At 37.7% G+C, this 14,870-nt stretch overlaps 1 protein-coding gene across 1 annotated transcript; it reads left to right on the top strand.

The window, feature by feature from the left end:
• Positions 1-259: 259 nt before the first annotated feature.
• Positions 260-14,635, top strand: LOC108674241 (dnaJ homolog subfamily C member 2). Its single transcript, XM_018162175.2, has 12 exons — positions 260-533; positions 5,087-5,283; positions 5,862-5,937; positions 6,662-6,870; positions 7,407-7,496; positions 7,916-8,130; positions 9,120-9,207; positions 9,729-9,857; positions 10,329-10,438; positions 11,820-12,052; positions 12,369-12,535; positions 13,553-14,635. The coding sequence occupies exons 1-12, from the start codon at positions 476-478 to the stop codon at positions 13,613-13,615; spliced, it is 1,635 nt and encodes a 544-aa protein (XP_018017664.1). The 5' UTR covers positions 260-475; the 3' UTR covers positions 13,616-14,635.
• Positions 14,636-14,870: the final 235 nt, after the last annotated feature.

Below are 14,870 nucleotides of genomic sequence, written 5' to 3'. Positions count from 1 at the left end.
AATATCATTTATTTGTAAGAAATGCAATTAAGCATGCTTCTTTCGAAGTTACGCTCCAAGTTCCAGATGTAGTTTAAAAATCGTTTCAAATATGATTCAACAGTGAGACACGGCTATTCATGCTTTCAATAAAATGAAAGGAATTAAAACCAAATGAACGCAGCGAAATAGTAAATGAGAACGATTCAACTCAAAAAGTTGAGTCTGAATCCCAAGACAGCTAACTTTAGTTTCCTAGTTCAATAAAGAATCGGAATGCGCGGCTGTTTATTTTGATTCAGGTGTTCCGTAAAGGCCGCGTGCAGAACAGTGGCACATTTTTGTGCACTTCACTATGAAGTTTGAGTGTATATGTGCTCTGATGAGAATAAAAAATCAATTTTGATATTATATTTGAAAATACAAAAAAGGTGTTTACTTGGTAACTAATCTTTATTCAGATTTACCTATTTTTTACTAGACGTAAGCGTAACTCATGGATTCAGCTGTTGACGAGTCTCCGTTCACTGTTATTATCAAAGGAGGCTTATCTCGTAAGTAAAACAGAACAGCCAAATGTTTCTGCTGCTAAAATTGTTTTTGCTTTCAATTATTATTGTTTTTATTTTAAAATTATTTATATTACATAATTTGCATTTTATATTCAAAATACTGAATACTCAAAGTCAAAGGCTCAAAGCCCCTAAACAGTAAACACTTAAACTTAATCAGTCATCTGTCACAGTCACTCATCACAATTCACATGACCTCAATTCACATACACATCCAAAGAACCAAGTGCAATTTATTCCTAAATTTAATCCAATTATTTATTTATCAATTTGTCTAAAATTTTAAAGTCTAAATGCCACAGCCATAGCATTATTAGCATAGTGGCAAAGAAGAACATTTTTTTTTGCTGCCCTTCCTCAAGCTAACTTAGGTAGGGTAAACGCAGTATATTTAGACACTTTAAGGACATAGCAAAAATGAATGGCTATAAAAAATAGGGTAAACGCGGTATATTCCGACATCGTAGGTAATTCCGTCACCTCTCCAGCTTTTCCTTTATATTAAGCTTTGTTTTAGTACTTCCATGCGTTCATTGATGGTTGAAATGGTGACGTCATACATTTGCGTGTCGAAATACTGCAAAAACACTAGGTCTTGGTTATCTAGTGGGAAAATATTGAGATCCAAAGAGAGACAATGCATGCCACGTGGTGAGATCATCTGAATGGCTATAAAAAATACACCGTATGCGCAACTCGAGTTCTGTTTGCTTTACGTCACTCTCAAAACACCGCACTATGCGCCAGCAACAATGAAATGTCACAAAATGTTGCCATATTTATTTAAAAGCCTTTAGAATGCAAACCTGCCAAATCCATATTTTCCGACAGTGTGTGACTAAATTGGGCATTTTGTGAGACTAATTCCAGCCGCGCTTCAAACTCTACTAATTCGTAATGCTGACACTTTTGTGTTTGAATTCTGATCGCTGTGTAAGCTGTATTGGAATACAACACAGCTTGGAATTAGAATGCTATTGAATATTGAACACTACTTAATTAGGCTTTTAATTAAGAGCTACTAAGCTTTTAATTAAGAAAATTTTAATTTTCGCACACAGCTTGGAACGAGCTGTGTGTGTCTAATTCCAAGCTGTGTTGGAATTGGTTTTTATGTGTCTAAAACCGTCTCTTAACTTAATCATCTATTAATTTTTTTACCACTTGAAATCAGCAGATACAAGTATACTTGAAGGATTCCTAATATATTCACATACGTATTGAAAAGTCTCAAACCATAATATTCTTTCTACACAAACAGTTTATCACTATTTGGTAGAGCAAGGTGAACTATCAACTTTGACAAATTTTTTGATGTTCTCACTGAGTGACCGTCGGTGATGGGCTCTGTCTCTCTTTGGATCTCAACATTTTCCTGTCAGACAGCCCAGACCTAGTGTTTTGGCAATAGTATGGCATGTAAATGTATGACGTCACTATTTCAACCATCAACGAATGCATGGAAGTTGATGGAACTAAGAAAAAGCTTAATATAAAGGAAAAAAGTCAAGAAGTGTTGGAATTACCCACAATGTCGGAATATACCGCGTTTACCCTAATTGACTAAAATATTGAATTGAGCAGATGAGGAAACTGAAAGTGAACTAATTAATAAAATCTCTGGTTTGGCACCATGTGACTAATAATGTGAGTATGTTAGCCATAGATTAGATGGATTTATGGAATGATTCTGTTAGGTCAGCCTACTCCTAGGTGTAACTGAATGGAAAATTGTGCAGAAGTTCCCTGATCAGACTAAAAAAAGACTATGAGTCTGGCCTATTTACTCCTACAATTTTAAAAATGTACCTGAAATTGTTTTTATCTGCAAATCTGCAATCATCATGACTCGTGAGGGCAACTGGGCAGATGATCATGTGCTTCATGCCTATTGTCTGTAACGACAACAAAGGAATTGTGAAGGTCACCTAGGCACAAACATGGAAAACATCTCCCTTTAGGGCTGCAATTGGAGCTTTTCCCCCATTGCCAGAACCGTGAGATTCCTGCCAGATGAATTACCTCCTATCTAATTGTTTACAAAAGGGCACGTTTGCCTGCCATTAGGGCATGTTTGCCGTTTGGTCCGCGAGATTCCAAATGTGTTAAAAATACATACGGCAGAGCTGCAAGAGTTCAGAAACAGGTAGGAAAATTCCAATCCTGCCTAGGCATATATCTACATTCTATATTTCACAATAAATCATGAATGAAAAATGCATGTAAGGCAGACATTGGAAATGCACCTGTTTAATAAACATGTCTGGGAGCAAGAGCACAGACAACCTCAGTCAGTCCCAGCTTCTAGAGCAGTGCAAGACTTTAAAATTCAAATTAATACTCAGCTCCTGTCAATCAAGCTCATTCATCTGATTCTGTTACAAGCTCTCGTTTTGAATTTGACATAATAATAAGGCAATAGGGCCAGGGTGCAGAGGGTGCAAGCAGCGTCGCCAATATATGGGTTTTCAAGCCAAAAGCGTCGCCAACCATTTTCAAAATCATTGCCGGGTAATTTTTAATGAAAAGCCATTTAAGCTGGGCAATGAAAAGCCATTTACAAGCCACAAACTTGTTTACAAGGTCACATGCACGTATTACCCCAAATAACTAATTTTACTCTAAAAACAATACGATTGTACAGCAACACTAACATTGTCTTCACTTAATTGTCATCGGAACATGTGATAATGCAGTCTGACCACTCTGATGTGACCGCAACTACTTTTTATTTACAATTGCAGTATATTTTGGTGGGAACTCATTGCAACTGATTTCTGGACAAGCTTCACTGCATCCTGATCCATCCAATGTATTGGAAACCTTGGCCAAAGACTGGCGATTATCTTAAATGCAATAATTTCAATCCAAATGTGTTGGCAAGATCTTCTGAGGCGTAAATTTAGCTGCAGAAACATCACCAAAAATCTTGCAATATTCACCCACTTTCTGCACAGTGGCAATAGGGCAACATTTTGAGTGAAAAAAATTTGATGACTTGTTATTCTTAGAGTCCTTGGAATGACATTTTTCATTATGCCAGTTGAGGTTTGAAAAAGACATTTTATAGATAATCATTTGCTTTTCAAAATGAAGTACAATTTGCAGTTTTACTTTCAACCATTTTATAAATATTTGAGAAAAATGTGTATTGGAACATACAAATATTATGATATCTATCATCACTATGGACCATTCATGTGTTGAAGTTTGAATTACGATTGAAGTACTGCTTGAGAGTATACTATATCATGCTTCTGGATGTTATCAAATCAAGATTAGAAAATTCAAACAAAACAAACTTTGAAAATACTTAACATTAGCCATCCTGGTCCTGTTGTGGTAAAACAATACAATGTGAATTATGAATTTATGAATGAGTCTGACTGTGAGTTGGCAAAAAATTAGTTTGCCACCATGCCTGCAGTTTATGGAAACTTCATACCAATATTCCAAGAACAGTTTTGAAGGTAATGGGATGTATTATACAAACAAAAAAATGCATATATATTGATATCAAACTCTGAAACTAGAAATTCCTGTTATATTTAGCTGATATTTTGGAGCTGGTAAAGTTACCAGGCTTGATCAAACATGAAAATATAATTATCAACTACAGACCAGCACACCATCCCTAGAGTTCTACTTCCACTTTGCTCAATACCAAAATGTCTGTACACACTGTGCTTGTTGTTGTGATAATTTCATCCATTTCTGTGGCTTTTGCCTAATTTATTTTATTTAAATTAAGTGCAAAGGTACATGCTTGTGCATGATTTTTAGGAATCACCTGTGAAACTGTTGTTTTTACTTGCAATTTTTACAAAATTTGACTGTTGTTCCAGATTGGTAATGTAGAGCCTTTAAGTTGGAGATATTTACATATTTTCAAGCTCTGTCACATCAAACAAAGGTTAGAAAAATATTTGGACTGAAATATCAAGTCTGCAAATCACATTGTTTTGATGGGTTTAAAAGCTAAAAATGCAGACATGTATTTTGTTTCATGGAGGAATTTATGTGCATAACACCAGGCTGGAATTCTAGAATAGTGCTAAAGTTTTCTGTCATTTTTGGGCAGATGCATATCTCTTTCCAGCTGTGATTGGTTGTAATGTCATCTACTCTAGACTGTGATTGGTTGTAATGTCATCTACTCTAGACTGTGATAGGTTGTGTGATGGCCTTTCCAATATGCTATATGTGTACTTAATTTAATATCTCTCTAGAATTCCACACTGCATACCACTGCAAGATTGATAAATTTCTATTCATCACTAAAATTAAGCAGCTTCCAGGAGGCATATTTATGGTGACAATCCTTCCACTATTGCTATAGGCTAAAGACCAACATTTATCCAATTTCTGCTCATGATTGCTACTAAATGCCCAAATTTAGTCAACTCACTAATAAAATGTTTATTTGTGATACTACTATAATCATCAAATTGTATGTAATCTGCACTTATGTTTGTGGGGTTGTTTGCTGCATTTTGACATGTTCCTGTATATTTAAATGTGTTCCTCTTTTTCAGCCTTGATACAAGTGGAATTGGAGCCTGTGGGTGTGTGGTATCACCAGTATGAGCACAACAGACGTCATGGCCACAGTCAAGAAGACAAAGTGACGGAGTCTGACAACAGTGACGACAGCAAGGAACGAGAGAACAAAGAGATTGTCATTCAAGATGATATCACATTCTTAAGATCCTTGGATCCCTGTAAATGGAAGGTAATATACACTGCTGCAAAGATTTAAATTAAATTAAAGTCTTTACAATGTTGAAGCCTAAGCAATGTTGTCTATAAATTTTTTGAAACATAAATCAATATTAGTTGCCAGTCATGCCATTGTATTAGCTTCATTTGTACGTATAAGGTTTTAAAAGACAGCTCAAAATGAAATGGCTATATCTGGGTTGACATTTATATTAGTCAAGGTGGAAATATTTGGGTTAAAGTTGAAAAGAACTTGAGTAGCACACTTAAGTTGCCTAAAAATGACAAATTTTAGCTGAAGTACACATGTATTCATCACCCCCTATAGAAATCCTAAAATTTAAGGTAAAACCTTCATTCATGATTGAAATTTTCAATGCTGACTTATATATGCTGTGAGTCTGGAAAAGTTTAAATTACAGTCTAGATACACATTTTTCATTTAGTGTTCAGCCTTGCCTGCAAAAATTGTTTGTGAATTTTTGAGGCTAAAACTTTCTTTTTCAGTAAAAAGACCTAAATACTTTCTGAAGTAATTATTTCCCATTAGTATTTTTCTGACTACTTACACTAGATTGATTTGTTCTACAGGATCAAGACCACTACAGAGTATTGGGACTGCACGAGTATCGATACAAAGCCTCGGACGAAGATATAAAAAAAGCACGTAAGTTGGGTGCTCCCTTCTGATGCGTTTCCATCAGATTTTTTGTGAGATCTTTAGAGTTTTCTACAGTCTTCTCTTGTAGATTTTTTTATGTGAGGTGATATATTTTATCACTTCACATAATACCATATACCTATATATACATACAGTACAGTATATGAAGTGATATAAACAAGTTCAGATTTTTACCTTGCAAGAGAGCTACAGTGAAAACCTGTATTTGTGAGATTTTGGCAACCTTTTTTGATTCAGAAATGGCCATTATTTGTGAAATATTTTGAAATCTTTGAAACTCATAGCTTTAATCGTCTCATACGCCAACAGAAAGAGCACTTTTAGCATTTAAATTAAAAAAGGTTGTAGATTAAAATTAATTGTGTGATCTCCTCTGATGGAGAAAAGGCTTCCTTTGTATTCTCATCCTAGTTTTCATGTTTCAACAGATTGAGGGCCACGCGATGCATACAAGTTAATACTTTATTACATTTTGTTCACTAACTCAACCTGTAAAGATACTCCAAACAGTCACTTGGATCAATCTTCTAAACAATAGGGCTAGCCGCCTTAAGTCTGAAGAACATAAAAATTTTTCATATCACTCAACATCCTGCCCAATATTTTCTAATGCAAGAAATAGTTTTGTTGAAGAAGCTATTGTTTCACCATAATCAGGCACTGGCTAGTTTGATGTTCCTTTTGTAGGCATATTTCCATTTGTTCATAGATCGCTTGATGGTGCTGAAGCATCACCCTGACAAGCGGAGAGGAGCTGGTGAGGATGTCAGAGATGGTGATGACTACTTCACCAACATCACTAAAGCTTATGAAATCCTTGGTGACCCTATCAAGAGACGCTCGTATGACAGCATTGATCCTGAGTTTGATAACAAAGTGCCTTCAGACAAACCTATCAACAAGGAAAAGTTCTTTGAGGTGGGTTCATTCTTTGGGGGGCATGGATAGACCATTTTTATGATATTAATGAACTCAAGTTTTTTCTATGAGCCTTCTGACCAAATTTCTAACCCAACCCAACTTTTATGTGGGGTGTTAATTGTTCTCCTTTTCACTCCTTAATTTTGTGGAGAGAAGACTTAGTTTTAATATTTTTCTGTTACATATGCTTGCTTACTACACATTTTTAAGCCACCTTAAAGTTGCTTTATTTGGTATTTATTTTCATACTGCCACTTGCTGAATCCTTGCTTATTTATGTGATGGTGATCACTTGCAAGATTATACTTGACCAATTTATTATCATGGAATACTAGTCCAAACTGTAGCCTCAACTATTATGTAGCCTCACCTATTGTATAGCCTCACTTATTATATATCTATGAAAATTTGTGTGTTTGAAGCCTAGTGCCTCAAGTTCTGTAGGTATGTGATTTTATGCCAAATGTTATTTGAAGCAGGGCATTCTTCAAATACCGTTCAAAAGTTTGAAATAAACAGTTACTATTATGCAGGTGTTTGGTCCTGTGTTTGAGCGCAACTCTCGCTGGTCACAACGCAAGCATGTGCCTCAACTTGGCACTCCCCAAGACTCCAAAGAGAAGGTTTGCTAGCTTTATTTATTGTAGTTTTTGGAAGAAAATCTTTGAAGGGCTTCTCCTTGATTTATGTATAACATAAAATGATCTGAACTCTTGTCCTGAACCCACATAATGTTTCTGTAGATATCATTGATTTATAATGTGACCATATATATACATATACATCTGTAATAATACTTGGTCTTGATAAATAAAGTATGCGCTTCTCTGGATGGTTATTAATTTAAATTCTTCTTTTCCTGTAGTATGATTTTGTGTATCAAGAGGTCTTCTATGACTATGCCCAGGCTGACAATTTATACAGCTTCTAATTCGTCTTTGACTGCACTATTTTAACTTGCTGCTGTGTGATTGTGCAGGTGGACGATATCTAGTACTACATAAACTGCACTATTTTAACTTGCTGCTGTGTGATTGTGCAGGTGGACGATTTCTACGATTTTTGGTACAACTTTGACTCATGGCGGGAGTTTTCATACCTGGACGAAGAAGATAAAGAGAAGGGTGAGGATCGGGACGAGCGACGCTGGATTGAGAAGCAGAACAAGGCTGAGCGCGCCGTGCGCCGCAAGGAGGAGAACACGCGCATCAGGAAGCTCGTCGACAACGCCTACAAGCTCGACCCCCGAGTTATCCAGTGAGACTCAATTGCATCTTGCACTTGTTAATTAGCATATGTTATGTCCTTGGTTATTTAGTACTCATTTTCTGATGGTTCGGTATGCAAAATCCAGTGAGTTTCAATATTATCATTTGATCATATCCGTAATAATTGGGATATTTCATGGATTTTCTGATACATTTTTTGGAAAATTTGCATTTAAAACGTACTCATGTATGTATGAGATTAGGAAGAACTGAAGGTATTTCTACTGCTTTTTCATGACACATGTCACATCATTGTTATTATTCTATGTTCTCTGCTTATGCTTAATTTATGGTCGTATCGTTTTTGTGAGCTCAGTTTGTATTGTTGCTACATTCATGATTGCTTTTGTGTATTTGAGCAGGATCGTTATTTTCTTTACTACGGAATTATTTGAGACATTGGAATTTTCCAAATAATTTTAATCTTCAATTTTAACTAATCATTTTTTGTAATATCTCGAAGTCAAAGTAAGTAAAAATTACTATTTCTCTGCTGATATAAATATTTTTCAATATATCGGTGAGAGGAGAAATACATATGCTATTGTATTAAACAAGGTGTATCAGAGTAGACATTAAAGCTGCTGCTTCATGTGCATAATAACTTGCTAATGTGACTAACCCTGCCAAACTCCAAACATTCTATTAAACTGCCAGCAGGTAAAACAATTTCTGCAGGTTCTACAAGGCTGTAAAACGAATTACAGTACAGTAATGCAAAAATTTCCGTAGGTTCTACAAGGCTGTAAAACGTATTACAGTACAGTAATGCAACAATTTCTGCAGGTTCTACAAGGCTGTAAAACAAATTGCAGTACAGTAATGCAACAATTTCCGTAGGTTGTACAAGGCTGTAAAACCAACAATTTCTGCAGGTTCTACAAGGCTGTAAAACAAATTGCAGTACAGTAATGCGACAATTTCCGTAGGTTGTACGAGGCTGTAAAACAAATTACATTAATGTAACTATTTCGGCAGGTTCCGCGAGGCTGAGCGGGAGAAGAAGCTGTCAGTGAAGAGAGCAAAACAAGAAGCCGCTCGTCACAGAGAAGAGCAGGAATTACAAGTGAGTGAACCGTGACAAGCGCGTTCTGTCACTGATAGGTAGTGGCTTTTATTTATTAAGTGTGGTCGTTGCTACTTCAATTCTTATTATCAGTTGTTGAACAAAAATTGATGCTGTTGGAGAAGTAAGAGGTCTCTGATGGTGGTACTTAAGTTCTTGTAACAACCAAAATGTATTACTTGGAGCAAGCCATTAGTGGGTCCTCTTATTTTTGATGATTTGTTAGAAAGACCTAATAATAACAGGAAAAATTGGAACTGAAAGACTGGCTGACAAAAATTTGCTTAGTCAGTCTATCGAGTTTGATGGACTCGTAATCACGAATGAACGTTAAGTTTTTCAACCTCAGCAAAAGAGGCTAGTTGTCTGATGCTATCATGAATAAACTTTAAGTTTCTCAACCTCAGCAAAAGAGGCTAGTTGTCTGATGCTTCAGACAACGGTTCCTTCCATGGGTCTTCTTACCAAATCTTAATTATGATGACCATCACATGACCAGCTGATACATGTCCTCTACACAGGAAAGAATACGTCTGGAAGAGGAAGAGCGGCTCAGAAAAGCCAAGGAAGAAGCCGAACTGAAAGAACGCCTCGCACGGGAGAAGAAAGAAAGAGAACAAATGAAGAAACAACTGCGTGTGGAGAGGAAGGTAACTAAGACCATATTGAGTCTATTTATTGAGAATAAATATGGTACATATATATAAGACAATATTAGTCTGTATATGGAGTTAAATTTGAATTTAAATATAAGACCAATATTGGATCTATTCACGCTGTCTATGTGGATAAGAATGGGAATGAAATGGACGATTTTGTTTGTCTGTTAAATTTTGTCTGTGTTAGTGATGATTGATGAGCGCATTTTATTGAGATCAATTTATAATCTCCTTGGATGACATCCTTGTAGTAAATTTGCTGAAATTAATACCTCAAGATTTCCTGCACCCATCTAAAAAGTACTTTTCAAAACTACTTAACAAGACGACTTATGTTTTTTATCCAATTTAACGAGTTTTGAGGTGCATGCATTCCGAGCTGATGCTAAAATCCCTGTATGATGGCAAAAAACAAGTTTAAAATCTTTTGAATGCAATTTAATAAGCAAATTTTTCTCACAGACCATGCGTGATATGTGCAAAGAAGCCGACTACTTCATTGTTGAAGAAAAAGACCGAGTCCAGGTGAGACATTTGTTGCTTGATGTGCTATCTTGTGTCCAGATGTGCTGGTTTGTGTTGTGCAAGATATGCTGGTTTTTGTTTTGCAAGATGTGCTGTTTGTGTTGTGCAAGATGCACTGGTTTGTGTACTGCAAGATGAACTGGTTTGTGGTGTGTATGATGTGCTCTCTTGTGTGGTGCAGGATGTGCTGGTTTGTGCCGTGCAAGATATGCTGGTTTTTGTTGTGCAAGATGTGCTGATTTGTGCTGTGCAAGATGTGCTGGTTTGTATTGTGCAAGATGTGCTGGTTTGTGTTGTGCAAGATGTGCTGGTTTGTATTGTGCATGATGTGCTGGTTTGTGCTGTGCATGATGTGCTGTTCAAATATAAAGCATAATTTCGTGTTGTTGTTCTCACTAACACTTTGCTATGATTTTTAGGTGAATGATTTACGCTCCGGGAAGTTAGCCAACATTAACATCACAAACATGAACCAAAGTAACTACAGTCAAGCGAATGGCAGCACCAAGGAGGCTCCTCCAGCAGCAGTCGCAGCAGCAGCGCTGCGGGCGGCGATTAGTGAAGCTGCTCATAGTATAGCAGCTCATTAGTGAAGCTGCTCATAGTATAGCAGCTGATTAGTGAAGCTGCTCATAGTATAGCAGCTGATTAGTGAAGCTGCTTATAGTAAATAGCTGATTAGTGAAGCTGCTTATAGTAAATAGCTGATTAGTGAAGCTGCTTATAGTAAAATTGCTGATTAGTGAAGCTGCATGTAATAAAGCAGCTGATTAATGAAGCTGCATATAGTAAAGCAGCTGATTAGTGAAGCTGCAAAAGCAGCTGATTAGAGAAGCTGCATGTAGTAAAATAGCTGTTCAATGAAGCTGCAAGTAGTGAAATAGCTGATAAGTGAAGCTGCGTATATTAAAACGGCTGTTCAATAAAGCTTCATATAGTGAAACAACTGATAAGTGAAGCAGCATATAGTAAAAAAGCTGATTGATGAAGTGGCATTTAGTAAAACAGCTGTTCAATGAAGCTGCTTGTAGTGAGGCAGCTGTTCAATGAAGCTGCTTGTAGTGAGGCAGCTGTTGAATGAAGCTGCATATAGTAAAACGTTTAATGAAGCTGCTCATAATATCACAGCTGTTTAGTGAAGCTGCCCATAGTAACACAGCTGTTGGAAACTGCATTTGATTACCTTTAATGTTCATCTCTTCATAAGTATACGTAATTGAAATGGAATAGAGAATCACGACAGTTGGTATGCGGTTGTTTTTCAGCATGGCTGTGAACATGTGACACATGCGACCAGACATAAATCAATGATGGTAATTAATTTTGATTGTTTGGAGACTATATTGGTTTATTTGCACGTGTAGAGAGAGGTGTTGTAGTTTATCACTGCGAAATGATGGCACTAAAATTTAAGTTCAATGCGAGCAGGTGGGACGTTGTAGCCAAGTACTTGTGTCAACACGGCCCCAACAAAGAGCCTCGGTCTTCCAAAGACGTCCTGCAGAAAGCCAAAGAGTTGCAGAACAGCGATGCCTCTGCGCTCAAAGAGGCAACTCTCAAGAGTGCTACGGGACAGCTTGTTGGCTGTGACAAGAAAGTTGAAAAGCTCGAGAAGATGGATGGATCCTCAGTCTCTGCCCAGGCTTCTGAGCGCTTAGAAAGTGAGTGAATAATGCTTCATGACAAGCAGATATCTGGATTGTGTGATCGACTTTTAGTTTAACCTCCTTCCAACCTCAAGAAAGTAGATCGCTTAATTGAGTGAAAAATTACGAATACTTTGATTGATGTTCAAGTAAAGGGCAGTGTTTCTGACGCAAATCATTACTATTATCATCTATGGTAGAGATAGTTGTACTAAAGTGTTCACTGACTTGATGCTATCAGTAAATTTTTACTTTTTTGTTAGTTTGCAAGCAATCATTCTTTCGGAGTACCATCTGTAAGTACCTAAAACTGATATTTTTGCCCATACAGCGCCCGCAGAGATGCTGGGCGTTAATTTATCTCCATGGTCGTCGGAGGAGCAGGCTCGACTCGAGCAAGCTCTGAAGACGTATGCAGCAAACACCCCAGAGCGCTGGGACCGCATCGCTGAAGCCATTCCAGGGCGCAGCAAAAAGGACTGCATGCGGCGGTATAAGGTAATGAAGACGCAGCCCAAGCCTAAGAAACAACGCAGGAGAAGAAAGTACGACTATAATTGAGAAGTGTTCTACAGTTAGCTTGTAAATAAAGCTCTTCGATGTTGTGAGGTAAGATGTCCTATCGTTAAGCTCGCGTTTGAAGCAAAGGGGAGGAGATAAATCCCATTTAGCCCAAAATCTAGGGTTAGGCTATATTATGAATATATTTGTAGTCTTTGCATATTAGCCAACAACATGAGATAAACAAGAAAAGTGTTTGTAACTTCGTTCAAAGCTTGTTAGCAAAACTGTTTCTAGAGAATGGTTTCTCATCGTAACCTACGGAAGCATGAAGGAAAGATGGAATTGATGAATTGTCTGAGACTTGTGCATGGTCATACTTTGGTAGTACCATCAAGTCCATTATATTCCTGGGGGACTTGATGTATACTTGCTGCATCATTACCAGCATGGGGGACTTGATGTATGCTTGCTGCATCAGTACTAGCATGGGGGACTTGATGGACGCTTGCTGCGTCAGTACCAGCATGGGGGACTTGATGTATGCTTGCTGCATCAGTACTAGCATGGGGGACTTGATGGACGCTTGCTGCATCAGTACTAGCATGGGGGACTTGATGGATGCTTGCTGCATCAGTACCAGCATGGGGGACTTGATGTATGCTTGCTGCATCAGTACTAGCATGGGGGACTTGATAGACGCTTGCTGCGTCAGTACCAGCATGGGGACTTGATGCACGCTTTCTGCGTCAGTACCAGCATGGGGGACTTGATGTATACTTGCTGCATCATTACCAGCATGGGGGACTTAATGTATGCTTGCTGCATCAGTACTAGCATGGGGGACTTGATGGACGCTTGCTGCTGTTTCACCACACGAGAGCGGTATCATTTCACCTTGATATTTATCAGGATTATCATGTCATCTGCACTGTAAAAGTTTTCTAATTTCCGCCAAGCTGCCTTGGTGTGTGCAAATCGCTTTTCATTAATTATGTTCTTATTACATTCCAGGAGTTGGTAGAGATGGTGAAGGCTAAGAAGGCAGCGCTGCAGGCGGCTGGCGTGAAGAAATGATGCTGACTTATATATACTAGGCGGTTTTTATTCAGTGTATATAGTTAGCCCTGTAGTTCAGGTGCAGCATAAGCTGAGCAGGTGACACTAGTTTCGTGACTGTTTTAATGGCAGGACATTTTAGCGGATTATTATTACTTGATTCTAACTTATCTGAAGGAAGTTCCCGTTGATCATCATGGGATGACATCAATTTGTTTCTTAAAGTTCGGCGAAAGAAGCTCAAGTAGTAATAATAAACCTTAATATCTAAACAATTTTATTTTGACAGCCATACATCATGGTAAGACCATAGCTTGCTAGCGAGTTCAGCTCCTTGTGATATCAAGGGTCAGTTTGTCACAAGTCGCTGGCCGAACAACGCATGCCCGTATTTATTCTTATTGAAGTTACTACGAAATTAAATAATTGAGCTTTTCTGAAGTCTGCTCTGTAGCGATTGTCTGTGACGGTTCTTATTTCCGACTTTGAGTCGTTAACGTTTTATGTATCGTGTTTCCCTTTAAAGCGGGAAGACAATAAATCATACTGATTCTTTGAGAACGCATTTGTTAACAAACATGTCAGGGTGTTGATTTTGGTCAAGAGTTAGCCTTGGTAATATATATCATGTTGTTCGCTTCGAGTGAATTATTTCGTCGCCTCAACAACTGAGCCCTTCTTTATCAATAGAAGAATAATTCTGAAATAATGACGTGTTGTCGTGTGTATAGTACATTTTCTACTAGGAGAGCTACGGATCTGACTGTGGCAAAACAATCCGCTTAAAGTGACGTAGTAAATAACAAAGCTTTTGTGCTTTTGGTCTCATCAAGCCACATTGTTACACACTTATTCTGAAGGAACGCTCGTCGGAATGTGTGAAGTCGACATCACAATGCATCATATCCCCTCAACTGCTCCACGCCAGCATGAGAGTGGAACCCAAACTCGACGTGTTGCCCAATGAAACGTGCCACAATAAGCCTCTTATACATACCACAGATGTTGTCATCATAGATATATATGATCACGCCAAAACTGTCGACTCTTCATTACCCCATAAAACTTTTTTAGCGCTTTTTGACGTATTAGTAGCTTTTGAAAGTGTTATTGACGTTAGGTTCTCGGCTTGTTGACTTGAAGTCTCAATTGGCTTTATCAACCATGACTATTCGCGCAATCGATTTTCTAGTGAATGAGCGGTCTGGCGTGAAGTTTATAGGTGTAGATGATTTCGTTTCTCTGTCATTTTTAAACTATATGTGATTACAAT

This window comes from Hyalella azteca, unplaced genomic scaffold, assembly GCF_000764305.2.
Source record: "Hyalella azteca isolate HAZT.00-mixed unplaced genomic scaffold, Hazt_2.0.2 contig10982, whole genome shotgun sequence".
Classification (NCBI taxonomy): Eukaryota; Metazoa; Arthropoda; class Malacostraca; order Amphipoda; family Hyalellidae; genus Hyalella; species Hyalella azteca.
The sequence above is the reverse complement of the archived record's forward strand: the minus strand, read 5'-3'. Positions and strand labels throughout refer to the sequence as shown.

Excerpts from the sequence above, each read along its gene's own strand:
- LOC108674241 (XM_018162175.2), top strand. The coding sequence starts at position 476 with ATGGATTCAGCTGTTGACGAGTCTCCGTTCACTGTTATTATCAAAGGA. Across the intron at positions 9,208-9,728 it reads GAGAAGAGCAGGAATTACAA|GAAAGAATACGTCTGGAAGA; the intron begins GTGAGTGAACCG and ends TCCTCTACACAG. Across the intron at positions 12,536-13,552 it reads ACTGCATGCGGCGGTATAAG|GAGTTGGTAGAGATGGTGAA; the intron begins GTAATGAAGACG and ends ATTACATTCCAG.